Below are 16057 nucleotides of genomic sequence, written 5' to 3'. Positions count from 1 at the left end.
TCAAATAGTAAAAGTTTAATATGGTATTATAATGTGTATATATATATATATAATTTTTAAACATTTTAATGAAATTATTATTGTATTAAAAAGAAACTGGAAGTGATTACCACACCTTTGGACCGTTTCTGTAATCAAAAAACCGTTATTATCATTTATAGCACAAATAAAAGTAATATAAAACTAGTTATCGGACTCTCATTATTTTCATAATGTTACTTTTCACGTAGGTCACGATAAGAACTACAAAAGCTACCTCATTAAAGTATTCTTAAAAAATTTATTTGCTTGAACGATATAAAATGTTTTTTATAATTTATAATGTTCATAATTTTATACATCTTTTTCAGTTAAAACAATCGTCATTAAACAGATTATATTTAACATAATATATAATAATATGTACTACCTATATAATAATCTAATATGTACTGGAATTTGTGTCTATAATAGTTTTTTATCAAGCTATTTAGTTTTCTTTAATAGAAAAAAATGTAATATATAATAAATTAAGTTACCTCATTATGAATGATGATGGCAACTATTATTGTAGTAACTACCATATGGTTACTTTATGGCGTTATGAAGAGCATTTTTCACCTTTCTTACGAGACCAGTACCATTACCTTGATATTGATTATGAGCATTATAACCTGAAATGTATTGATTTATTTGTTAAATGTATGCATATACCTGACTATTAATAACAATGCAAGTGAATTAGACCCCACATCGTATGCTAGTGCATATGTTATGCATTATGTAATCTGATGAGAAAAATTGCATCGACTAATACATTTTTGTTTTCATATAAAAAATGAAGTAAACAATTGTTTACCATAAAATAATTTATTCGAAAATAAATAAGACATCTTTGGTTCAGAAACAATAATTAAAAAAAAAAAGAATTATTAAAAATAAAAACATATCATTATCCAAAACAATACCCTCTCAGTACTGTATCGAAGAAAAAATATTATTATAATTTGTTTAAAAAACTAAGTAAAATGTATGCATTATATATAACGTTTCTCTATCTATTTAGTTATTACATAATATTGCAAATTGCAGAACAAATAAGTCTAAAGATAAAAAATAATTGATAAAAAAAACTTGCTTATTACAAATAACTCGTTCTTTTTATTTTTTTTTACAATAATTTGTCTTTGTAAAGTAAGTAAGAAATACATGTAATGTTTAATGAAAATGGCTTCCCTTTGGAATAAAAAGGTTCTTTATAGTAAAATATTCGATATTTATGGAATAAGAAGTTCTATAGTTTAAATTTGAATATAAAATTTACATAAAAACCAAGTAAACTTTGTAAATATGTAAGAACTATTTGTTTCAGCGTTTATTTTAATGACAATATGACGGTATTCCCACTATTTATTAAGGAATTCACTTTAGTATAAGTAATTTTTTGCAAAATTTGTATTTAACGTTTAATTCTTAGAAGATGGGACTATAATAATTATTAATTTACCTTGGACACAAGATACAATAAGAAATTATTTTATATCACAAAAAATCATGTACGAAGAACTATAATTAGCTTTATGATTTGCTTCTGACTATTCTATATTCTATATTTGTGCTCTATTTATTATTTTCTCATAATATTCGTTAAATTTTAACCAATTATTATTTATTATGTCTTTTGTAAATGTATAGTATAAGTTTTTAATTTAATCATATTATACTTATATCCCAATTACAGAAACTAAGTACTCATGTCCAGGTTTTAAGGCTTTAACACTATTTATTATGAAAATTGTAGTTTAGTTCTGAATGTGAAATATATACTAATAAAAAAAGTAAGATGTTTTATTATCTGTGTATAATTAAAAATGTAATACATTTAATAATTGCTATTTTAAAACGTCAAAAATCATATTATTAGTATCGTATGACTTTTATTTTATCTTGATTACATGATTACACAAATCAAATTACTATTAGCAAACTTGAAATTGATTTAATGGTATGTGAATAACTTTGTGAAGTTTGTATCGTTTTTATAGTAACTTTATTGCGCATTTTTTTTAGTTTTCATCTTATTTTTTGTTTAATTTCGGTAACGTGCCAAAAACAAATTTAGAAATTATGTGGTCTCAAACTCTACCGTTATTTTACGTTACTTACCATGGCCATATGGCTGAGCTTGTGGACCTACATAAAATTAATAAAACCGGTTATTAATATATTCCATATGGCATAGACTAAAAAGAATTATACACAAGTTATACTCAAACGAAGTTTGTTACTAAATATTTTATCCCCTCGGAATAATTGATAATTAATCTTAAATATAAAACTCTTACAAAAGTAAGATTTAAAATTTTCGTTTACTTAAACTTAAGCTGTTACTTACCATACTGATATCCCACATTGTGTGGGCCTAAATAATATTAAGAACAAAATTAGTTATCAATATATTTAAGTATATTATGGCATAAAATATAAAGATAGATGAATTGAGAAATAGTTAGGGGTGAGAGATATGGGGTAAGAGATGAGGGTTTGGGGTGAGAATGGGGATGGGGGCATATATGTTGTATTCACAACGTTCAAAGTATAAATTAATAATAAATTCAATAATTTAAGGGGCCAAATTCTCTATAAATTGTTTTTGGGTGAGATATTATGAAAACACTAAAATATTAGCCAGAAACTTGATATGTTTACTAGCCACCTTAAATGCATAAAAATGCATCCCGTGGTGTTGCGGATTCGTACGCAAGCTGTTAAAATATAATATGTAATACCTATGTGAAAACCTTTAATAGAGCCTTGCAAACCTTTGAATACATTCAACATGACTAAACTAATAATAGTAGGTAACGCTTCGCGTTTAAGCAGAAAATTATTTTCACTTGTACATTTTATGTTATTTCGTTTTAATGTTTATTTTTAGAACTAATCGCGGTAACCAATTATTGTTATATACTACAGATACTTGTATACCGATATAATAAGTTAAAAGGCAAATTTGGGGGAAAAAACAATATTTGATTTACAAATTTTCACATGTTACATATTTTTCACAAAAAGTGCGAATTTTTTCAACGGTAATATACACAGGTTACTGTGTTTTTCATAAATATAATTGGTTTGACTAATCTTAGGCAATAAAAATACAATAATTAGTAGTATCTATTTTTTTTTTAATGGTATAGTATTGAAATAGCGTTAAATGTTATCGAATTTAAAAAATGTATTTAAGAAATGTACTATGCAGAATGGTAGTGTGGCCAAAAACAAACAACATTATACTTATTTGATGTTTTTGCTTTTGCTTTAAAACATTTTTCGATACGCATAATCTTGTGCATAATACCAGACGATTTATTTTTTCATAGCTACACATAGTCGATACTTGAGTTATTGAAGTTTAAAAAGAAAATTGTATGTGTACACATGAATTTGGCCCAACGCTGCCATCGTGAGTTGGTTTCTTGACGAATTCGCTTACCGAGACAGTCACAACAGTTAAAAAAGATTAAAATGACTGTGTATACAAAGTATACAAATCCTAAAACGTACAACTGACTCGAGAATAATTTAAAAACAGTATGTAAAAAAATGTAACAAACATGCACAGGGTGACTTTTTTTTATCAAGGGCCACTCAACATCTCTCTGGGATTAACAGCTAATAATTACATTTTTCAGTGTTTTCATATAAACTGACCACAATTTTCCAATTATGTTTATGTTTAACCTACTCCCTTCCAAAGTGATTATTTTCACACCAACTTTTGAAACTTAAATAATGATAACGCATACATTGCGTTGCCTTTAAAATTGAGAATAATGTACAGTTATAATAATTTTAACTGGTCAAAGTTGCTATAAAAAAAAAAAAAGGTAATTTGAAAGGCGGTGAGAACATAACAAATTTGTGGAAAATTGAGATCACATTATAAAAATACAAATGAAAAAAAAAACTATTGAATTATTGACTGAACACGGTGAGATTTAGAGTTGCCCACCATTAAAAAAAATCACCTATTGGATTTGCATACTGCAAAATAATTGAATATTTTCATTTTACTTCTTTAGTTGACTCATCAACACACCGACTTTGCTACTAGTTGCAAGAAAAACGATCTCGCATAAAATGTAATACAAGCTTTTTGGTAAAACTTTTTTCGGTTATATGCCAGAGCTAAGACATGAAAATGTCAAAAAAACAACGTTATAGATAGATAAAGAGAAGTTAAGTTCCAATAAGTATATGAGACAATATTAAATTGTTTGTCGTTTCTTACCTTGTCCATATTTCGGACTGTATGGGGGTGGAACTAAACACAAAGAACATAATTAGTTTTCTAGTTCTAGTAGAAAAAAAAAATTATTATATAACTATACAGATATCGAGTTAAAATTGTGTATCCACAAAAATCACATCCTCAACGACTAAAACTAGATAAAACGTATAACGTGTATTAGTTGTTAGTTGGTACGTACTTTGTCCATATTGTCCAGCTTATGGAATTAAATATAAAGAACATTAATTAGGTATTATTATACATATATCGTCATATTATTAAAAGACCTCAAGAAAAAAAAATTATAAAAATGATATTTTTTAAACAATGAATAAAATTGTATTTTATAAAGTAATTATTACAAATTAAAAGTTAAAAAACTAATTTTTTCAATCAATTGTTTGTGTTTGGAAATTATATAACAAATGTTAAGATTTTTTACTTAAAATAATAATTGTATTTAATGAAATATTATAATCTTTTTACCATAAAAAAGTTCTTTAATTGAAACTTATATACAAAATGTTTATTAATAACGTGCCTTAAATTATCATATAACTTACTTTTTTTTAAATATTTCATATATTTCTCATGTTCTAAATGTAAAAAAAATAAAATTAGGTAACTGTATGGTAACTATACCATGTACAGGGTGATTCATTTTGGGTAGACAGTTTAGTTATTTCTTATAACGATCTTACCCAAATTCTGTGTGTCTTATATACATTACGGACGTTTTATCCGTATAGGAAAATATTAATATCTTCCAAGAAATCGAATGTCTTACCCAAAATGAATCACATTGTATACCTAACTATACCGACCTTTCTTTGCCTTTTTCTTTGCACCACCTAATCCGACAAAATATATAAAGAAAATTACAGTTTGTTAACTATATAATGACATAACGGTATGTAGAATATTATTAAGTGACAAATTGTGCACTTATAATCAATTATAAAATAATTTATAAATAATCTATCGAGTAAGGTATATTATCTTAAAGTGACGACTAATGTGTAATATGTTAACTTCGGATGACCAAATTAAAAATGTTGTATTGTTAAAAAAAAAAATATTACCCAATGCCGTTGCCAAGATGATGGCAACTAAAAACAAAATAGCAAGTTTTCGCATCTTACAACGTTGTGAAAGTTTCCAATACTTCGAGCAGCACTTTAAGTTCAAAGTCGTCCAAAGGAGAACTCAATAATCGCACAGTGAACAACTAAACTGAAACACCAGATACAGTAAATCATTTGAACAAGTGCCACTCTGACTAGATAAAAGCGGGTTTGTTTAAGTATGACGCAAAAGACAATATAATAATTTGTAATTTACAATGTACCACAAAACAAACACAAAATATGATAAACTTAACCCAGGAAAAAATGTGTGAGATGAAGCATGCATTTTGTCAACAATGAGCAATATCGTTAAAACTAATAAATTGTCTAGTATTTGAATATATATTTTCATTTGTTTAAATTTTTTTCTATCTAGTCTAAGTAGCAGCTATATGAACAACATAATATGTACTTTAACCATTTTTATTTTGTTATACAATTTATCATTGCATAACAATGATAAATTGTGTGTAAATTGACTCCATTAATGAAGCATAAAAGAATTTGACGTTTTGTCTGTCATGTCCATTCAACTCAAGATATTATTGAACTACCTTTATATGCATTAGTTCTGTCATTGTTTAAAATGCAAATATTTTACATAAAATAGTTCAATCACCGTTGCAACATCATGGAAAATTATAACCTCAAAGAACTGTATCAAAATAGAGTTAAATAATTAAATATTCCTATTTCAAATGTGGGCGGAGAAAAACAAAAAATTAAAGTCTCCTCTATGATTTTAAAAGATACTCTGAATTAATTATCAATTAAGTATTTAAATTAAATTAATTAATTAAAATAGATCCTTTCAGAATTTTAGTTGTAATATAATATATACCTATTGATTTATGTATGAAGAACTTATTGTTTCCTTAGAAATTAATTGATGTATAATTAATATCTATATTAATCTAATTAATATCTATATCTCTATATACAGGGTGATTCTTTTATCATGGGCCACTCAACATTTCACCGTGCTTAATATATAATTGAATTGTTTATCTTCACAGTGATTTTATATAATGTGATCTCAATTCTCCATAAACTTTTATGTTCCTACCCCCTCCCAAATAAGTTTTTTTCATAGCGACTTTGGAAACTAAAATGATAACGTATATATGTTATTAACTTTTTAAATTAAAATTATTTTACTAACAATTTTGATTGGTTGATAACCAGTTTTGAACCACCATTTTTAAAGTTATAAGAGTTATTTATTTATTGCATATGACATTTTTCGGCTTAACAGTCTATACGAATAATAATAATAATTACAAAAATGAATAATTAAAACACGTAACAGCAACGCAATAGTCGTATGAACGAAAAAGAAAATAAATCAATAATAATTATGATGACAACAACATTAACAGCGGTAATGATAGTAGATAAATAGGTAACAAATAAAGAAAATATCGCAAAAGTACAGCGAGTTCACCAAGCCATTTGGCGGATGCAGGGCCGTCTTCGTGCAATTGGACTAACCCTCTTTCAAACTCCATGTTAATTTGCTTGTTACTAGAATGTTACCCTCAAATATCTAATAAAATAAATAGGCAGTTTCTATTTTAAAAAGCTTACAAAACCAACAACCGCTTACGTTTGATATTTAAATTAGGTACAATTTTAATTTTATCATTATAGTCTTTTACACAAAAAACATTTGTTATCTGCTTCTTTGACAAGTCAATTTATTTTTAACATCAGTTTTATTAGTTAGATAACTCAATATGAAAAACAACACATTTTTAATTTGCCAAATGGTAAAATTTTAATATGGTAATTGAGTGAATACATATATAATTTCCGTTTAGTGAAAGTTTTAACATTTTAATGATAGTTATATTGTATTATTGGATACTGGAAGTGATTACGACACCTTTGGACCATTTCTGTAATCAGAAAAACGTTATTATCATTCATAGCACAAATTAAAGTAATATGAAACTAGTTATCGGACTCTCATTATTTTCATAATGTTACTTTTCATGTAGGTCACGATAAGATCTACAAAAGCTACCTCATTAAAGTATTCTTAAGCAATTGATTTGCTTGAACGATATAAAATGTTTTTTATAATTTATAATTTTCATAATTTTATACATCTTTTTCAGTTAAAACGATCGTTATTCAACAGATTATATTTAACATAATATATAATAATATATACACTACCTATATAAATCTAATATGTACTGGAATTTGTGTCTATAATAGTTTTTTACCAAGCTATTTGGTTTTCTTTGATAGGAAAAAAAAGGTAATATTTAATAAATTAAGTTACCTCATCATGAACGACGATGGCAACTATTATGGTAATGACTACCATATGGTTACTTTATGACTTTATGAAGAGCATTTTTCACCTTTCTTACGAGACCAGTACCATTACCTTGATATTGATTATAAGCATTATAACCTGAAATGTATTGATTTATTTGTTAAATGTATGTATATACCTGACAATTAATAATAATGCAAGTGAATTAGACCCCACATCGTATGCTAGTGCATATGTTATGCATTATGTAATCTGATGAGAAAAATTGCATAGACTAATATTTTTTTTTTATATATATAAAAATGAAGTAAACAATTGTTTACCATGAAATAATTTATTCGAAAATAAATAAGACATATTTGGTTCAGAAACAATAATTAAAAAAAAAAAAAATATTATAATAAAAACATATCATTATCAAATTAATACCCTCTCAGTACTGCATCGAAGATAAAATGTTATTATAATTTATTTAAAAAACTAAGTAAAACGTAAGCACTTATATATAACGTTTCTGTAGCTATTTAGTTATTACATAATATTGCAAATGGCACAACAAATAAGTCTAAAGAAAAAAACAATTGATAAAAAAAAACGTTATTTTTATTTTTTTTTTTACAATAATTTGTCTTTGTAAAGTAAGTAAGAAATACATATTTATGTTGAATAAAATATATTCTCCTTTGGAATTAAAGGGTTCTATATAATAAAAATAATCGATATTTATGGAATTAAAAGTTCTATAATTAAAATTTTAACAAAAAATGTATACAAAAACTAAGTTAGCTTTGTAAATGTGTAGGAACTATTAATTTTAACCATTTAAGTGGCAATAATTTTTAATCAGAAAAAAAAACACTTAAGAACCTTCCCAAAACCTTCTCAGTTTCCCATCGAATTCAATATGTATATAAATTATAATTCATAAAACAAATTATGTAAAACAATTCGATGCCAATCAGTAGGATGTACCTACAAGTATTAATTAGGTATAGATTAAAATTAATATAAGAGAAAACTTTTTTAGCTTGCATTTATTTCCTAGTTGTTACTAACCTTGTGGATTTGGCACACCATGTGCATATGGCACACCTTGAGCATATGGCACACCTTGAGCATATGGCACACCTTGTGCATATGGCACACCTTGTGCATTTGACACAACTTGTGGTAATTGCACACCTTGTGGGATTAAATATGAAGAACAAAATTAGTTACCTGAATATGTTTCTGTTTGAGCGTTTGATTCAATGAAAATATGACGTTATACGGTATTCCCCCAATTTTTTAAGGAACTCATTTCGGTATAAGTCATATTTTGCAAAATTTTCATTAAACGTTTACTTTTTAGAAGAAGTAAACTATCAAAAAAAAATATGTCCAAGAAAAAAAAGTACTAGCAAGGTGGGCTTAAAATGATTACTAATTCACCTTGGACGCTAAATACAATAAGAAATCATTTTGTATCACAAAAAATCATATACAAAGAACTATAATTAGCTGTACAATTTGCTACTGACTATTCTGTTTAAAATATTTGTGCAATATTTATTTAATATTCTCATAATATTCGTTAATTTTCAATGAATTATTATTTATTATGTCTTTTGTATTTGTATAGTATAAGTTTATAATTCAAACATATTATACTAATATAGAAACTAAGTACTTATGTCCAGGTTTTAAGACTTTAATACTATTTATTATGAAAAATGTAGTCAAGTTCTGATAGTGAAATATATACTAATGAAAAATGTGAAATATTATCTGTGTAAAATATATTAAAATTAATGATTTCTCTTTTAAAATGTAAATAATACATATTATTAGTATCGCATGGTTTTTATTTTACTTAAAAGACTTAAGTCTTTTCGTGGGTAAAATAAAAACCATAGGGATAAGTTCTGCCCCATAGTTAAGTACCAATTGATTTATTTTACAGTAACTATAACTTCATAGTATATACTGACCTCCTGCGTAATTAGGTGCCATTACACCACCTACATGAACATGATTACACAAAAAAAAAATTATTATTTACAAACTTTAATTGGACTTTATGGTACATGGGTAACCAAACAATGAAGTTTGTATCGCTTTCATAGTAACTTCATAAGTGCACATTATTTTTTACCGTTATTTTACGTTACTTACCATGTCCATATGGCTGAGCTTGTGGACCTACAAAAAAATGATAAGGCCGGTTATTAATATATTCCATATTGCATAGACTAAAAAGATAGAAAAATTATACACAAGTTATAATCAAAATAAGTTTGTTACTAAATATGTTATCCCCTCAGAATAATTAATAATTAAACTTAAGTATAAAACTTTTACAAAAACTAACATTTAGAATTTTCGTTTACTTGAACTTCAGCTGTTACTTACCATACTGATATCCCACATTGTGTAGGCCTGAATAATATTAAGAACAAAATTAATTATCAATATACTTAAGCATATGGTATAGAATATAAAGATAGAAGAATTATGAAAAAATGTTATACTTAAATGAAGCGGCTTTAGAAAAAGGGAACAAATGTTATAGATAGAATGAAGTTAAGTTCCAATATGAGACAATGTTGTCAACTTATAACTGGATTTATTCATACATGGAAATGTCTTTTAAGAAGTAAGGACTCGATGAATTCTTATTAAACTGTTTGTTGTTTCTCACCGTGTCCATGTATCGGACTGTATGGGGGTGTAACTAAACATAAAGAACATAATTAGTTTTAATGTGAAATTATACAAATACAACATACTAGTAGTTTATAATAAATTATATTCTATAATTGAAGTTAAATATGTTTCTGTTTCTTGAGCGTTTTTCAATGATAATAGAGTTAAGTAAGGAAGAAATGTACTGGACAGATAAATACTGTTTGTTGTTTCTCACCTTGTCCATGTATCGGACTGTACGGGGGTGTAACTAAACATAAAGAACATAATTAGTTATCAATGTGGAATTATACAAACATAATATACTAGTAGTATATTATATATTCTATTCTATATTTGAAGCTAAAAATGTTTCTGTTTCTTGAGCGTTTTTCAATGATAATAGAGTTAAGTAAGGAAGAAATGTAGGTACTGGATAGATAAAAATTTAACTGTTTGCTGTTCCTCACCTTGTCCATGTATCGGACTATATGGTGGTGTAACTAAACCTAAAGAACATAATTAGTTATCAATGTGGAATTATACAAACATAGTATACTAGTAGTATACTATGTAGTAATTATATATTCTATTCTATATTTGAAGCTAAAAATGTTTCTGTTTCTTGAGCGTTTTTCAATGATAATAGAGTTAGGTAAGGAAGTAATGTAGGTACTGGATGAATAAAAATTAAACTGTTTGTTATTCCTCACCTTGTCCATGTACCGGATTGTATGGGGATGGGACTAAACATAAAGAACATAATTATTAATATAATCAATGTGAAATTAGTTTGTTCTAGTAGAAATAAAATAGTATTATCATTGTATCTATGCACATTGTATTAAAATTGTGTATTTACAAAAAAATCACAAATTTAACATCTAAAAACAAGTAAAACGTGTATTAATTGTTAGTTGTTAGGTACGTACTTTGTCCTAATTGTCCAGCTATTGGAATTAAAATATAAAAAACATTAATTAGCTACTATTAGAAATGTATATTATTATGTAACGTATTATATTCTCATGTAAACTGTTAAAAAGTCCCAAATAAAAACAGTGAATCAAATTGTATTTTTGTATAGAAATGTATTTTATAAAGTAATTATTACAAACTAAAAAAAAATATAATTTTTTTCAAATAGTTATTTATGTTTAGAAATTAAACAACAAATGTTAAGATTTAAACACAAACATAAGACTTAAAACATTTTACCTCTTCGGAATAATAGGGTTGTACATAATGAAATATTTTATCTTTTCACTACAAAAAAGTTCTTTAATTGGAACTTCTATACAAAATGGACAAACAAAACTAAGTAAATTTATAACGTGCCTCTAATTAACAGATAACTTACTTTTTGCTAAGTGTTTTATGTATTTTTCATGTTCTAATTATAAAAAAATAAAATTAGATAACTGTATATACTATGCTATGTACAAGGTGCTTCATTTTGAGTAAGACACTTGATTTCTCAGAAAATATTATCACTTATTACTTAGATGAAAAAAAATCCAGTTTTTTTTTGGGAAAACACATTTTTCATTGTTTCGAAAATATTTATCCCCAAATCTTATAAGAAAAAGGCAAGCCAAATGCCAACATTTGAATAAAAAGTGTGTTATGTAAAGATTAACTTTCAATAATTATTAATGCTTGTATTTGTTCATGTGAATAAATTGAGTTGACAATACTTAACGTTAACACATCTGTTATGAATTTATTTTTTGAAAATATGATAAATTGTGGTAATTATAGTTAAAACTAAACTAAAAGCAGACGTTTACAAAAACATTTACATCTTTCAAGAAATCGAGTGTCTCGTCCAAAATGAAATACCCAATGTTTACCGACCTTTCTTTGCCTTTTTATGTGCATCACCTAATCCAACAAATTATACAGAGCAAATTACTGTTTGTTAACTGTATAATGATGACATATAAAGGTATGTAGAATATTACAGGGGAAAATTGTGCACTAATCAGTTATAAAATAATTTATAAATAATCTAATAATCAAATTGAAAACGTTGTATTGTAAAAAAAAAAAAAAAAAAATATTACCCAATGCTGTTGCCAAGACGATGGCGACTAAAAACAAAATAGCGATTTTTCGCATCTTACAACGTTGTGAAAGTTTCCAATATTTTCGGAGCAGCACTTAAAGTTCAAAGTCGTCCAACCGAGAACTCAATAATCGTACAGTGAACGAGTAAAATGAAACACCGTACACTATATATTATTTTAACAAGTGCCACTCTGACTGTAGATAAACGCGGGTTTTGTAAAAATGATGACGCAAAAGACAATATAATAATTTGTGATTTTCAATGTACCTACCACAAAACAAACACTAAACATGATTAACTGTACCTAGGATGGAACTTGTGAGATGAAGTACCTGTGCATTTTGTCGGCAATGAGCAATACCGCTGAAACCGTTAAATCTAGTCTAGTATTTGAACATATAATTTTCATTTGTTTAAATATTTTCCTATCTAGTCCCAGTGGCAGCTTTTTGAACAAACATGTTTACTCTGACCATTTGTATTTTGTTACAAAATTTATCATCTATTTTTGTGACCTATATCCGGCTACAATATTCTTCGGTGGCCGTACCCGTCCCTTAAGAACAAAGGCATAATATATTGGCCACGCGATAACTACACTGTTTGTATTAATCGTGCGTTGAGAACGTTGAACTGTATGCACGCGTTAGGTAATACAATAGAATATATTTTGTCACCATAATAAAGATTTCAATGCAAAACCGCTTACGGAAAATATGGTCGTTCTTATTGTTTTCCTAAGCCTAAGAGTAAATAGTACCTATACGAATAGGCGGTTTTCATTTGTTTACATTGCATAACAGTCGTTGTGAAAAATACCGTTTACAGTAAAAACTGATATGATATATTGTACATAAATATTTATTAAAATAAAATATACTAGTTTTATACAAACAATTAGACACTTGAGTACCCTTGCGTATGTATCCCTGCACATGCAAATGTCTCAAGGGGTCAACCACCATATTATCACTAAAAGTGTTTTTAACAATTCAAAATAGTTCAAGGCTGAAACCTTGTATAGCTGGGAGGTTCTTTGTTGACTTACAAAATTGTTTTTGGAAAAATTAATTTGGTACACTATTGCACTATTGTCTTGTGTTCTAGTAAAACCGTTTCTTTATCATTCTCCTTAAATCTTATTTCACACAATATAATAGGTACGCTTTAACATTGTTTTTATCATATTTTAAATTGTTAATAAATGTATTATATTATTTCAGGATATATTAAGGCGATGTGATAGGCGTATGGAGTTTTTATATAACATTATAAATAAAAACTCTCTAAGTAATATTAATATACTCTACTTCAGGAATAAAAAAAATATAATTTACCTATTATACAGGGTGTCCCATTTTAAAAAAACGTATCTATTTTTCTCCAAAAATACTAATTATATCAAAAAGTTGTATATTAGAGACTTTTAGAGTACAAAGGTACGTACACACACCAAGGTTACTTCACACGACAAGGTTATCATAAGTATCAAAATAAAATAACCAAACTAAAAATAGCTAAAGAGACTTAATTTGCAAATTATGGGGTTTTCCATTAAAATTATGGGTTTTACCGAAACATTTTTCCTAGAAAAGTTGTCAGTTTTGATAAGATCATTTGTTTGGTTAACAAAAAATACACGGTTTCCATTTAAAAAAAAACATGTTATTGACCGTAAGTCAGTTATTTTGAATTTTGGACCAAATATGTTTTTTTTCAACGTTTCCCCTATATACAGGGTGATCCAACTAACGTAAGACACTCATTTTCTCTGAAAGTATGAATATTTTGCAAATTTTTTTTTTCCTAAAATTTTAGGTACATATTTAGCTACATTTTTCAATATTTAGAAAAATTTTATCTTCAACCCTTATACGTTAAATAAGTACGAACCTCGTTTTTTCAAATAGGAACATATGTTTTAAATTCCATAAATATAAAGACAAAAAATCTAAAAAAATGTTAGCGTTTGAATTTTTAATTTTCATCCATTTGTTCGCTGTTTATGACTTTGTAAAGATTTGAATTTTTGTCTATATTTCTTAATAATTTCATTCGATTCGACAAAGACAAGTAGTTTTATTACGACGGTCATCACATCAAATATAATAATAATTTGATGTTAACGCATTCCGTATCATAGTCAGATATAATAAATAACCATACATTATTAGACGAAAGGTAGACTGTTACGGATAACGGACTTTACACTTTAACCTAATCTAGCTGGAGCTAGTCATTAGCTGGTTATCTCGGATAACAATATAGTATCTAAACTATGTATCAGTTACCACGGAATAATCGAGTGACCAGTACCCATAATATATTTTATTATTTGTACAAAATCGCATTATATTTATTATTTGTACATAACCTCATCGCTAACAAATTTCGACTTCGAAGTTCACACGTTTACATTAGTGAAATGAGGAATTGCAAACTTAATTAAAAAATGTTAGTAAATTTACATTTTACTTTATAGTAAATATGATAGCATGCTTATTGTAGTTATGTCATAACTCGTTATTTTATAATTTTTTAAATATATTAATTGATAATATTTGCTCTCGACTTTATTTTGACGTTACATTCTTGGACACACCATTAAATTAATAGGTAAGTGTATTAAAGTTTAATAGATAATTTAATACAATACGAATTCAATTAGCTTTTTTATTTTAGGTTGAATGCTTTTTTCCGAAAATCTTTTATCATTTAAAAATCAATGTTATCATGTCAGAAATATCTATGGCGTTGAGAATAGGCTATACCAATTACTATGGAAATGTCTTTTCAATTGGACCCAAGACTGAAGACCTCACAATTTTATATTAAGGTGTAAATTATAAATATAAAGCATTAATTTAATAGGTAAGTTTATTAGAGTTTAATGGGTAATTTAATACAATACGATTTCAATTAGCTTTTTTAATTTAGGTTGAATGTTTTTTTACTGAAAATATTTCATCTTTTAAAAACCAATGTTATCATGTAAAATTGGATTTGAGTATGACATATCAATTGCTATGGAAATGTCTTTCCAATCGGACCCAAGACCTTACATTTATATATCAAGGTGTAAATTATAAGTATAAAACATTTATTTCTAATGTGACATTTTTTCATGTGAATGTATAATATCAACACTAAGCAATTTGAATGAAAAGTGTGTTGTGTTAACTTAAAATAATTATTAATGCATGTATTTGTGTATGTGGGTTGATAATACTCATATGCCTGTTTCATTTATTTTTAAAAATATCAGTAATTAATGTATGAATTTCATACTACTACATACAAGGAATCACTTCTTGATTATACCATTATTTATAATAATATGTAAGTATATTATTTTTATTTGATTAAACTTATCTAAGGTAGTTCAAATGTCTGCTTTCAGTTTAGTTATTTCTTACAATGATATAACCCATATATTGTGTGTCTGACATACATTACGGATATTTTATCATAAAGTTTTAGCTATAACTGACACAGGTATTTGGCTATCAAAGTTAAATTTTATATCAAATTAATTAATATACAATAATTCTCTCTTTAAAAAAGTAGTAATTCTATTAATTTGTATTTAATGAATTCAGTAAATCAAGTAAATTATTTTTTTGAACTTGCCTAAG

General features: G+C 26.3%; 2 protein-coding genes across 4 annotated transcripts; both read right to left on the bottom strand.

Annotated features, from left to right (window-relative positions):
* Positions 1–3: 3 nt before the first annotated feature.
* On the bottom strand, positions 4–5500 carry LOC126841549 (uncharacterized). The gene is made up of 9 exons (XM_050578124.1): positions 5356–5500; positions 5098–5124; positions 4837–4869; positions 4473–4490; positions 4274–4306; positions 2375–2401; positions 2146–2172; positions 519–653; positions 4–128 (listed from the first exon to the last, which is right to left on the bottom strand). The coding sequence occupies exons 1-8, from the start codon at positions 5408–5410 to the stop codon at positions 568–570; spliced, it is 306 nt and encodes a 101-aa protein (XP_050434081.1). The 5' UTR covers positions 5411–5500; the 3' UTR covers positions 4–128; positions 519–567.
* A 1669-nt stretch (positions 5501–7169) lies between these two features.
* Positions 7170–12763, bottom strand: LOC126841548 (uncharacterized). 3 transcript variants are annotated; one of them, XM_050578120.1, is made up of 14 exons: positions 12418–12755; positions 12209–12235; positions 11712–11744; positions 11284–11301; positions 11065–11097; positions 10822–10854; positions 10590–10622; positions 10368–10400; positions 10079–10105; positions 9842–9868; positions 9658–9687; positions 8744–8869; positions 7691–7825; positions 7170–7298 (listed from the first exon to the last, which is right to left on the bottom strand). In XM_050578120.1, exons 1-13 carry the CDS (start codon positions 12470–12472, stop codon positions 7740–7742), a joined length of 561 nt encoding a protein of 186 aa, XP_050434077.1. In that variant the 5' UTR covers positions 12473–12755; the 3' UTR covers positions 7170–7298; positions 7691–7739. The 3 variants fall into 3 exon arrangements, with proteins under 3 accessions (XP_050434077.1, XP_050434079.1, XP_050434078.1); XM_050578122.1 differs by lacking the exon at positions 10822–10854 and having other exon boundaries at positions 12418–12763; XM_050578121.1 differs by lacking the exon at positions 10590–10622 and having other exon boundaries at positions 12418–12762.
* Between the last annotated feature and the right edge of the window lie 3294 nt (positions 12764–16057).

Source organism: Adelges cooleyi, unplaced genomic scaffold (assembly GCF_023614345.1).
Source record: "Adelges cooleyi isolate 19-005CV unplaced genomic scaffold, UGA_ACOO_1.1 ACOO_flye_CR_arks_rails_tigmint_CR_PRNA_39, whole genome shotgun sequence".
Taxonomy (NCBI): Eukaryota; Metazoa; Arthropoda; class Insecta; order Hemiptera; family Adelgidae; genus Adelges; species Adelges cooleyi.
This window is presented reverse-complemented; position numbering and strand designations above follow the sequence as displayed.